The 12,508-nt window shown below is 39.6% G+C and overlaps 1 protein-coding gene across 1 annotated transcript; it reads left to right on the top strand.

The window, feature by feature from the left end:
* The first annotated feature begins 3,947 nt into the window (after positions 1 to 3,947).
* On the top strand, positions 3,948 to 10,834 carry LOC148586485 (uncharacterized). Its single transcript, XM_088515662.1, has 3 exons — positions 3,948 to 4,132; positions 8,960 to 9,508; positions 9,703 to 10,834. Exons 1-3 carry the CDS (start codon positions 3,948 to 3,950, stop codon positions 10,832 to 10,834), a joined length of 1,866 nt encoding a protein of 621 aa, XP_088371788.1.
* The last annotated feature ends 1,674 nt before the right edge of the window (positions 10,835 to 12,508 follow it).

The following is a 12,508-nucleotide window of genomic DNA, read 5'->3' as shown; positions in this document are numbered from 1 at the left end:
GAAAAAAGAGTCGAGCACAAAAGAATGTCTCCTCGCTGCTGCAGTTCCTGCTCTGAGAGATTTGGACTCGGCTCCTAAGTCTTCACGCCCCCAAGTTCAGGGTCCGGTTTCGTCAGTCCCAGTTACCGAGATAGGCTCGTCGGCGCCCAAGAGAAAAGCTGGCAAGGCTCAGGCGCCCCTAGAGCCGCTTTCGAAGAAAGAGCATGTGGACAAATCGAGGGAACTTTTGGACGTGTTGTCTTCTGTTTGATCTGATTCTGTTACGATAGCCTTTGGTCCTCCTCGCAACTCGGATGAGACTTTGGAGCCCATTTCTTCCTTAGCGGAGGCTGCCCCTCTCCACGTAGTTCCTTTGGAAGCACGGCCTCGGGAGCCGGGAGATCCAGTGGCCACTCTAAATGAGGCCCATGCTCCGTCTTCTCCTGAGGGTAGGCCTATGGACCCCCGACTGAACCATCCAACCAGGCTCCCATGTATCGAGGGCAACCGCTTAGGGGGCATTCTGGAAAGAGTTTGCCAATAATTAGGTCTATCACCTCGGGTTTGGGCGGGAACCCTCTGTCTGCTGTCACTAGGTTGCTTCTAGCAGATTATATTCAAAGAGAGGATCGGCTTACTCCGGAGAGGTTTGTGGACAAGCTGATTCATTGTCATTACTCGGTGAGTTATTTGTACTTTATTTTTCGGAAGTCTTCGTTGTTTTTGACATGATTTTCTTTTGTGTAGTGCCCTACTCTCAGTGCGGGCTGGTACAAAGAATTCCAAGAAGGCCAGCGAGAGTATGTTGATGAGAGACCCACTCTTCAGCACTTAGTCTGGAAGTTGAGCAACCGGCTAGAGGCCTCCGGTTCTCAGAATCCTAACTCTGAAGTGGAGAATCTTTGTCGTCTGTTGGCCGAAAGGGAGAATGAGCTTTTTGAGAGCAAGTTGAGGCTCAGTGAATCAAAGTCGGCCAATGTTCAACTTTAGAAATGCCTAGATGTTACCAACCAGAAGAGCTAGGAGTTGGCGGAATGTGCCAAAGAGGCGGAGTTCACAGCTACTCAGTTGACTGTGGAAAATGAAAAAATCGCGGAGGAGCTTCATCAGATTCAGGTTTCTGAAGAGGGTTTCCAGAAACTTTCTGAGATGCTTGAAGCTCAGTTATCCCAGTCAAAAGACATTTGCTAGAAGTTTGTAGGTGATTTAGAAACTTCCCAGGCCAGGTGTAATCAATTTCGCCAAGAGTATTGCTACTGGAAAGCTAAAGCGGTCCATTATCTTGCAGAGCTATTGTTTGTTCACTGGCTTCGGGATTTACTTTGGGCTCACAGATTTCATTGGGGTTTTGAGAATCATCGATACCTAACCGTCCGTAGGGATCAGTTTGATATTGACCCTGCCACAGTGAAGTCAAATTTCTTGGAGGTGCCTGTTGCTGCTGTTGACGAGATGGTTGATGCAGGTAGAGAATTGATTCCTGATGCTCTGGAAATCAACGTGCACAGGTTCCGGCCGAAAGTGACCTTACCCCCCTGCCTTTCGGTCCCGACATCATCATAGATGATGATAATGATGCTGATGATGTGGGAGCAGCTCCCCAGACTTAAATCTCTTTTTATTTTTTGCTTGTATAAGGATTTTCACTCTATGTATATTTGCCTTTGAACTTTCATATTTTTGGATACCTTTCAATGCCTTTTGATATTTTCGGATGCTTTTGAATGTCTTTATTTCTATACTCTGTGGTCGGGTGTTCTACCCCCATGATTAAAATGTAATTTTAAACCTCAGTCATTAAATTCTCCATGAGCCTTTTTGGTATCTGTTATTTCAAATTTCGGAGATCATCATTATCTCTCACGGCCTTCCATGGCGGGACACATGGTGCGTTGTGGTTCGAACTTCAAGCTGCGTCATTTAGGTTTCCTAGGCGGCTCTGTGTCTTCTCGCATTTAAAGGTGACTTTTCATTTTCCAAAGGCTTTTGTACTATGAATATCCTTTTGGGTGTAAGGTATTTCCACTTAACTAACTTCTATTTTTCTCTTGCTTTGATTTATTTCTTTATGGCTTCTACTTCTTCATCTGGGAGTTTGGCGAAGATGGAGTCGTCGGCTGCTTCTGCCGCTTGTTCTCTCCTCTTGGGGATGTCGCTTTTTGATAAGTGCCAAATATTCCATATTTAGACCCCTTTATCTACATTAGTTAATCATTTAGTTGTGTCGTTATTTAATGTTTTGTGTTAGTTTTGTGTTTTTAGTATTTTGTAGGTCATTGAAGAAAAATTACAGCTTTAAAGGGAAAAATGCAAAGTGTGGAAGAAAGCATATTTTGAGAAGACCTAGATGATGTGGTTAAGTTTCACTAAATATAAAAAAATAAAAATAAAAATAAAAGGTTAAATCGGATTAAAGATCAGATTAAATTAAAGTTCAGATTGGATTAAAGTTCAGATTGGATAAAATTTCGGATTGGATTCAAATTTAAATTCTGCATATGTCTCAGTATTTTGACCATAACTTTCCGTTCAAATAGCATATTGAAGTGATTCAAGTGGCATTGGAAAGCTAACTCAAAATACTACAGTTCATTATGAAATAGGTCTTTCCTAATTCGGATGGTTACTATGCCAAAATCGCCCTGAAATAAAAGGACACAAATTTGAACGAATCCTATTCCGATTTCAAACTTCTATTTTGACTGAGAGACAAACCTCTGAATTATCTAGGTTTAATTGGGCTTCTAGGACTTCCCTAAGCCCATAAATAGATTTCTTTGCATTCAAGAAAAGATAGAGAATTCCAGAGAGCAAAATTCTATAATTTTTCTCTTTTTAGTTTAGGTTTTCTTTAGATTTAGGTTTTATTTTTATGTGGAGCTAAATTTCCAACTAAGGTTAGGGATGAAGCCTCACCGATGAAGAACATCAATACTTTCATGTAAGTCTTTATTTATCTGATTTTATTGGGTTTAATATTTCAATTATTTTTCTTGTTTTCAATGTGTGGAGTGATTCCTGGATATATTTTGTGATTCAAGGATACACTTGATAATTTAAGATAATTTCACATAATTGATTGCTTGATTTTATTTGCCTAAATAATTGGATATCGTTTGTGATTTGTTCTACGGATACATTTGGTGTTTCAATTAAGATTGGATATCTTTTGTGATTTACGGATACATCTGATGATTTAATTGATATTGGATTCCTCTTGTGATTTGTGCAATGAATGGATACATGAGATAGTTTTGATTAATTGTTTGAAGCATAGTAAAACATATCTAAGATTTTAACTGTGAGACTTCAGATTAATACTGATAAACATGGAAGTATGTTGTTATGATTCGGTGAGTGTGAATTCTCAAACCTTAGTATTTTATCTCTTAGTTTATTTTAATTAGTTTATGTTTGTCTTTTAATTTTTAAAACCAAAATTCAAAACCCTTTTGGAACTAGGTTAGGATTTAATTAGTTTAGATTTAAATTGCTTTTTCAAAAATACAATTCTCTGTGGGTTCGACATCGTACTTGCAATCCATTATATTGCAAACAATTTGTGCACTTGCGAGTATATTAAAATTTACACAACACTTTCTCATCCTATTCACCAACTGAGCGGCTTCATTCTTATGTTCTTCGTGGTTCTGAGGCAGAAGTTGCCGAACTACGTTTGTTGTTGGAGGCACGAGAATAGTTCTTGGCGGCGCGCTCCAATCAGCTGGCGAAGTTGGTGGTTGATATGAAGGTGAAGGACTATGAAATAGCTTGGAAAGGTCAGCAGTTGGAGTCGCGAGACCCGTGAATCACGGATCTTGAGGCTTATCTTGCCAGTATTCATGAGAATAGACGGAAGAAAGCCTCCGATATTTACTCTGCCACTCGGTTGTTTTTTAAGGAGGAGGAGAAGTGTCGAAGACTTTGTAGAAAATACCGATTATGGAAGGCTAAGGCTCTTGAGAAACATGGTCCACCAAGTGAAGGTCATCGAGAGTAGCCTTCGATATAAACGGCAATGGCCTATCAAGGGCCATAAATTTCTTGTTCATCATATTCCTGGGTGTTTGCCCAAATGTGAATCTTTGTACAGCGTCTTTCCAGACGTAGAGTACCAGATCGAGTCCGGATTTGATGATTTTGATGCAGTTGGGTTTGTATATGGTGATATCATCTGAATGTCCTTGCAATGTTTGTGGCTAAGTCGGTTGTAGCTAATGGCTTTGACTTTATCTTTTGTGATTGTTGTAATTGAATCTTATTGTAATGAAAAAATTTTCAATGAAACATTTACCTTAGATTCCTTCGTTTGTTTGTTTTGCTATGCTTGATGTAGAGTTTCCTCGGGTTGCCTCGTTGTGCCTAGGTCTTTGAGGAGTTTTGCTTACTCATTTTCTTCCGAGGACAAGGGATTTTTTTGTTAAAGGTTTACTCCCTTGTTTCCGAGATGAGGGATTTTTTTTGTTGAGGGCTTACTCCCTTGTTTCCGAGACGAGGGATTTTTTTTTGTTAAGGGCTTACTCCCTTGTTTCCAAGATGAGGGATTTTTTTTGTTAAGGGTTTACTCCCTTGTTTCCGAGACGAGGAATCTTTTTGTTAAGGGTTTACTCCCTTGTTTCCGAGATGAGGGATTTATTTTGTTAAGGGTTTTCTCCCTTGTTTCTAAGACAAGAGATTTTTTTGTTAAGGGTTTACTCCCTTGTTTCCGAGACAAGGGATTTTTTTTGTTAATGGTTTACTCCATTATTTCCCACAGACGGCGCCAAATTGTTGTTACAGTTTCCGGTACGGTGGACTCAAGGGCAATCCAAGCCACTCATTTCTTCTTCACACTTCCTTTCAGACCTACAAAAACCAATATACATGTTAAGAAGATGCGCCGGGTGGTGGCCAGCGGTTCCTCTTCCGATGCTTAAGTTAATGTTTGTGCAAACTCAATATAGAGTTGTATATTTTGCGTACCTCTGGGGTGAGGTCTTTTATAGTTGATAATGCGGATGTGGCTATGATGACCAGGCAGAGGATCCGGGATTTGGGCGTAACGGCCGACAGAGTTATCATTCATGTCTCCTGTCATTATGATCAGTAAGAGGCCATTACCTACATTAATAGGATTCCGAGGATGGCACGTAACTGTCAAGAGTCTTTTAAAAGCAGATCATAATCGTTCCGATGATCTTGCCATGTATGAGCTGTCCATATAGCCGAGTCGTATTCTGACTGTCATGGATGCATCTAGATGTTAAGTGTAGGAGATTCGTTGTGGTAGAGTAGTCGGTCTTCGGTAGACCGAGAGCATAAGAAAGGACGCCGCCTCTATTGTCTTATGCTGGGTCACATTCATAGAGCCCATTCGGATGTATCGGGCTTTCTTGGGACGTTGGGCCTTTGACCCAAGTGCTCAAGTGATGGGTTTATGTGTAACAGATATCATATTAAATCATCATTTATCCCAAAAACTTAAGCTAATAGAAAAAGATAAACTTGATTATTTAACAATGTAGTCCATTACGGTCCCTTGAAGCCGATCATGATTGAATTAGTCAGTTTTGGAGGTAATATGTTTTGATTCCATAATTTAAATTAGATTTCAAAACACTTTTTTCTACAATAATTAGATTCCAAAATACTCTATAATCATAACCGTGACTAATATGTTTAGGGTAATAATGCAGATATGGTTAGTGTTTTCTTATGTCATGTGAAATGTTACCAGTCTACGAAGATCATGTAATATTGGGACATTGCATATGTAATACCTTAACTAATTTCTTAAAATAAATAAATAAATAAAATTAGGTGGGCTTTATACAAAAGTGAGGGCTAGGTTTTCAGAAAAGCCCAAATAAGGTGAGACGGGCCCAATTTGTTTTAATTAAATTCACCAAACTTAAAAATAAAAAATAAAAATAAAATAAAATAAAAATAAAAAACTTTGGTCCAAAAGAATTTTCAACGATTGGCCAAAATGGGTCTTTGAAACTTTGACTTCGACATGTTTGGATGAGTTTGATAATTCATTTTCACCTCAAGTCCTCTGTCCAAAATTTCCATCACAACATACGCTATGACAAGTTACACACCCAAACAAAACCACACCACACTTTTCAAAATAACGTAAAACAAATCCAGTTGAACAGCCAGCTTCTCAAACATGTCATTATCCAATAAGTGGAGTCCTGACAGCAGGTCACCAAGACACCAATATAAACTAAGTTAGAAAAACTGTCCAGCTTGTATGAAGGCCAAATCCAACTAAAAAACCAGCAATCTTATAATCTGTTCCTTTTCTTTTTAGAATTAATTATTCATTGCAGCAACATCAGTCAATTAGAATAATAATAATGAAATAACTATAGTTCCAACATAATCTCAACATCCACTTCACCACCTATATGGCCACATAAAACCCCCCACAATGTGCTTAATTAGGAACTTGTAAATTGCAGTATCTATCAACACTTCAACATAAAACTTATCACAACTCACATCCCAACAATTCAATTGTGTCAAAAGAGAAATACCATCAATTTAGACCTTAATTAAAGTTCTCAACAGTGGATTGTGCTAATATTGCTTTCGAATATTTACAAGGATGATGGGTGAGAGGTACATGTTCGCTGAACTGATCAACTCTATTTTGTGTGCACACGTGCAAATTCCAGCTGCAATCGTGTGCCGAAGGTCTGGTTTTGCTTTATGTGTTGGACTGTTGGGGGAGGAAATATCTCACTATTGGCCCTACCTACTTACACTTATTTACAATATGCCATCACCCACTCACCATGTCACACATGCCCACCATTTTTTGCACCTAGGAATAAAAGGAGGGACATTTTCCAAGGCTGGGTCTTCCTCCTCTCCTACGAGCCCTTCCCCAGGGGCTCCAAGAGACCTCTCCATCCATCCCATGTCTCTCTCTCTCTCTCTCTCGGAGACACATCTCTCTCTATCTCTCTCTCTCTAACCCTTCTCTCTCTTCATAAATCTCAGACACATTACTCACAATTTACACATTGATTTATATATGAATAAAGATGCTAACTTAAGCATCGGAGAGTCTTCAGTCCCAGCCGAAAACCCTCTGACCTTACCATTGTTTTGCAGGAACACCATTGCCGTACAGGAAATCCTCTTATGGCTCAACCATGAAGTTAACTCACTGGCTAGCAAATACTCGAACCGAAAAACGTACCAACATTATGTATGGACCATATTGATGCATTTGAAAATTCAATATAAACACCTTTGGAAACAAACAATATCCTTGTTGTTTAATTCATCTCTCTCTCCCAAAAACTTAAGTTAGAAAACGCAAGTAAATATCCTGAGTTTTGGTAGTTTTTGGCGAAGTATGTATGGCTTCTCTTGCTTGAACATGTAGGAAACTGCCTTACTATGACAAACTTAAAGTTTAAAAAATCTTCAAAAATAGTATAAGAACAATGTTTTCGACCAAAAGACAAATACTAGTTGAAAGAGCCAAAACAGAGTAACAAAGTAATGGAACAATAGGATACAACCAGTACAAGTAAAAAATACCAAAAATATACTAAGTTAGTACTTTAATGGCTGAAGTGAGGTAACTAAGAAAAATTTGATGCAAGTAGAGAAAATGATAGTTGATTTGCTCCTCTGCTTTCTCAACAAGTATTGGACGGACAATGAGTGTATTATTTTGCCACTTAAAAGCAACTTTTTCTCCAATACGCTAATTACGATAACAACACTAGATAATGAATTTAAGCCATGGTGATGGAGGAGAGAGATCGATTACCATACGTTAGGCCAATAATATTTACCAATACTCTAAAAAAGGGATTATAGTAATTAAAGAGAGGGGAATGCAAGATAATGGGCCTAACTACCTCATGTGGCGTCACCAGTTTAATTCTGTTTTGCGGAGCAATGAGCTTATGGGTTTCGTGGATGGTTCTAAACCATGCCCTTGCCAATTCCTTTTAGATGCTGAACAAAAGGAAACCTCTGCAATTAATCCTACTTTTGTCCTTTGGACAAGGAAGGATCAATATCTCTTGAGTTTGATTAATGCAACTCTCCCTGAGAAGATCCTTGCTACAATCCTTGGCATGACTACATCTCGCCAAGCGAGGACCTTTCTTGCGACCAAATTTGCTTCGCAATCTCGCTCTTGGGTTACTCATCGGAAGCGTTAGCTACAACATCTTCACCAAGGCTCAAAGTCTTGTTCGGACTATCTTCAATTTGCCAAACAATGGGCCGATGAACTTGCTGCTGTGGGCAAACCTGTGGACGATGATGATCTCGTCTCCTATGTGATTAGTGGGCTAAATGCTTCATTTAGTCCTTTTGTCACATCCATCACTATAGTTACTCGTGACAAACCTATCATGTTTGATGACTTTCAACAAGAATTGCTATCACATGAAATATTCTTGGACAATCAACACAGTACGGTGCCTCCAGGTAATACATCATTTGTTATGTATTCTAATAAAAAGCAAAAAATTTCTCCGAGGCAATCATCTACACGTGGATCTTTTTCACCTGCATTATATGAAGAAGTGGTGGTTCTTCATATAATGCTGGTCCTACTCGGCCTCCTTGCCAAATCTGTGGCAAGCAAAGTCAGTAGACGCTTGATTGCTTCCATCGGATGGATTACACGTACCAGGGGTGACATCCTCCACCACAACTAGCTGCTATGGTTGCTCAAAACAATTCTCTTATGGAGGATCAATGGTTTGCGGACAACGAGGCTAATGCTCATATTATGGCTGATTTGGAAAAATGGTCAATTCAGTAGCCATTTAATGGCCTTGATATGGTTGCAGTGGGTAATGGGTCTTCAGATTTAGAACACAAGTTCTACCTTTCTTCGCACCCCTCAATCCAAATTTCTTTTAACTCGTGCTCTTCATCGCCCAAATGTTGCTGCAAATCTGCTTTCCATTAATCGTTTTTGTCTTGACAACGATTGCTTCTTTATTTTATCCAGTTCTCATTTTCTTATTAAGGAAAATCTGACGGGCAAAACAATCCTTGAAGGTCCCAGTCTCAATGGTCTCTATCCAATAAATTTGCAAAGTTGCTCGCTCAACAAAGTTCGTTCATGTGTTGCCTTGCTCGGTGTGTCTGCGCCCTTTGATACATGGCACGCTCAGCTAGGTCACGCTGCTTCTCCTATCGTGTCTCGTGTTCTCCATTCCAATAAACTTCCAGTGTCAGGACCTCCAAATAAAAATGTTGTCTGTGAGTTCTGTCAGTATGGTAAAGCCAAGCAGCTGCCTTTTGCTCATTCATCTCGGGTTACGTCATCTCCTTTAGAGCTGGTGCACTCCGATGTTTGGTCGTCTCCATCTGTGTCTCTTGGTGGCTGTCACTATTATGTGGTGTTCTTGCTACTACAAATGTTCCTCTCTACCTATGGGATGAAGCCTTTAACTCAGCTACATATCTCATCAATAGACTTCCTTCCAAAATTACCAAAAACAAATCTCCCTACGAGCTTCTCTTCAAAGTCACTCCTGACTACAAATTCCTCAAAGTTTTTAGCTGTGAATGTTGGCCTTTCATTTGTCTATACAACGAACATAAACTTGACTATAGATCCAAATCATGTATCTTCCTTCGATACTGTAAAGATCATCATGGATACAAATGTCTTCACATTTCCTCTGGGAAAATATTTCTCACACGTCATGTTGTATTCAATGAAACATCCTTTCCCTTCAAACACAGCCAAACAAATCACCCACCTTCACCACCAAGTGTTGTGATTCAGTCTCCATTCACATCCCCTATTTCCCTCCATCCAACCCCTACCGCTACTGCCATTAGTTCCCCACCTACAGAAACTCCTCATAACCAAAGGTTTCCAATCAGCAATCCTTACACCTCACCTCAATTACCTATTGTCCCAGCTCCCACCATCACACCTGTTGCCACAAGTGATTCTCATACCTTATCCACGACCTCAGAAGATGAAAAAGTGCCAGCTCCTCTCACACGCACTCATGAGATGACAACTCGATCTCAAAATCAGATATTCAAGCCGAAGCCTCTCCCTACAAGGATGATCAAGTACCCACCAAGTGCATTCACCACCACCTTAAGTCCAGCTGCCATTGAACCAAGCTGCTACACTGCAGTAGCCAAGGATGCAAATTGGCGTCAAGCAATGAATGAGGAGTTTGATGCTCTCCTCAAAAATGGTACGTGGTCCTTGGTACCATTCTCTCCCTCAATGAATGTCATTGGCTCAAAGTGGGTATTTCGAATCAAACAAAGAGCTGATGGTAGCATTGAAAGATATAAGGCTCGGCTAGTAGCCAAGGGATTCCACCAACAACCAGGGGTCGACTTTGATGAAACTTATAGTCCCATAGTGAAACCTATCACTATACGCACTGTCCTTACTATTGTCTTCACTCAAAATTGGGCTATTCATCAAATCGATGTTAGCAATGCATTCCTACATGGTGTCATCAAGGAGAATGTCTATATGCTCCAACATCCAGGATTAGCACATCCCAACTTCCCTAATGCATCTTGCAAACTGCACAAAGCGTTATATGGCTTAAAACAGGCACCAAGGGCCTGGTTTGATCGATTGAGTTCACAACTTCATGAACTAAAGTTCAAAGGTTCAAAATCTGACTCCTCTCTCTTTATTTATAAATGCAATGGTGTTACTATCTTTGCTTTAATATATGTCGATGATATCATCATTACAAGCTCCCACCAAGCAGCCATTTTAAGACTTATTGTTGACCTGCAACTATCCTTTGCCATCAAAGACCTTGGACCATTGCACTTCTTCTTAGGCGTTGAAGCAATTTGGACAAAAGATGCTCTTCATCTCTCTCAATAATAGTACATACATGATCTACTTACAAAAACAAACATGATGTTTGCCAAGCCTATATCCTCTCCAATGTCAGCTTCTTCCCCTTTAAGCAAGTTTGATGGCCCCACAATCACTAATCCCTCATTATATCGCAGCACAGTGGGCTCTCTTCAGTATCTATCTCCCACACGACCAGATTTGTCATTTGACGTAAACAAGGTATCACAATTCATTGAGGAACCCCGAGACACCCATTGGACAGCAGTCAAGCGCATCCTGCGCTACTTAAAGTTCACAAGTGATCATACATTCTCAATATATCGCTCATCTTCACATTCTCTCACAGCATATTCAGACTCTGACTGGGCGGGATGCCCCGATGATCGTCGATTAACTTTTAGATATTGTACTTTTCTTGGTAGAAATCTACTCTTATGGAGTTCCAAAAAGCAGCCCACGGTGTCAAGATCTAGCATTGAATCTGAATATAAAGCCTTAGCAAATGCCTCATCCGAATTGGTATGGATTCAAGCTCTTCTCCGTGAACTTGGTCAGCATTTCCAGCATCCTCTAATCTTACACTGCGACAATATCGGAGCCACATATCTCTCCTCCAATCCCAAGTTTCATGCACGAACAAAACATATTGCCATCGACTATCATTTTGTTCGTGACTTAGTGGCTGCCACGAAACTTGACATTCATTTTATCTCAAGGAAAGATCAAATAGCTGACATCCTTACAAAACCTCTAGTTTCACAGAAGTTCTTGATGCTAAAATCCAACCTCAATGTTAGCATGCCCAAGTCGAGTTTGAGGGGGCGTATTGGAACAGATAAATCACAAACAACCGATTGTGATAAAGATAATGATAAAGGATCTTTGCTCAAATAGAAACTCTTGCAGGAACAAGAACTGAAGTGAATTACTTCTCAAAGACAATTTGTGTAGAATTAGGTTTCTATCAGTTATTGATCTTGTAAACAAAACAATCTCTTTATTATTATAAATAAGAAACACTGTCATACGATTGAACGTGCAAAAAACTCAAAACCAAAATCTTCTATAGGTATATCCTCAAGTCCAAAAATCTGATGTTCTTATTTCTTTTGTAAAATTCAAATCACTTGTTGAGAAACAGCTTTGTACTCGTATAAAACAATTCCAATCTGATAATGGAGAGGAGTTTATTTCTAAATCATTCTCAGATTTTCTTGATTTGCAAGGTATTATTCATCGTCGTTCTTGTCCCCACACTGCCCAACAAAAGGGGTTGGCAGAATGTAAACATCGTCATTTAATGGAAATGGGTCTCTTTCTCCTTGCTCAATCTCATTTACCAAATCAATTCTGGGTTGATGCATTTTTGTTATCTACATACATTATAAATTGTTTACCCACTCCGGTATTATCCAATGAATCTCTTTTCTCAAAATTATTCAAATATCAAACAGATTACAAGTTACTTCGGGTATTTGGATGTGCATGTTATCCACTCATTCGTCCATATGCTCCTCATAAACTTACTTTCAAAAGCAAACAATGCATTTTTGTAGGCGTTCAAATTCTGATGTAGACTACAATGCCAGGGAATATATGAGGAAGACCCAAACGGATAAATGTGTGAAGATACACCGGAAGATGGTGACACGATCCCAGACTCGCGCAGCAAAAGAAGTAGCCCCTAGAACTGCGATC

This window comes from Corylus avellana, chromosome 4 (assembly GCF_965113065.1).
Source record: "Corylus avellana chromosome 4, dhCorAvel1.hap1.2, whole genome shotgun sequence".
Taxonomy (NCBI): domain Eukaryota; kingdom Viridiplantae; phylum Streptophyta; class Magnoliopsida; order Fagales; family Betulaceae; genus Corylus; species Corylus avellana.
Note: the sequence above shows the minus strand (reverse complement) of the source record. Positions and strands in the feature narration are given on the sequence as shown.

Bases quoted from the DNA above. Each gene is read 5' to 3' on its own strand.
- LOC148586485 (XM_088515662.1), top strand. From the start codon at position 3,948: ATGGTCCACCAAGTGAAGGTCATCGAGAGTAGCCTTCGATATAAACGG. The intron at 4,133-8,959 runs GTTTGTATATGG...TATTTTATCCAG, and splicing joins GATGATTTTGATGCAGTTGG to TTCTCATTTTCTTATTAAGG. The intron at 9,509-9,702 runs GTTTTTAGCTGT...CTTCAAACACAG, and splicing joins CTGACTACAAATTCCTCAAA to CCAAACAAATCACCCACCTT.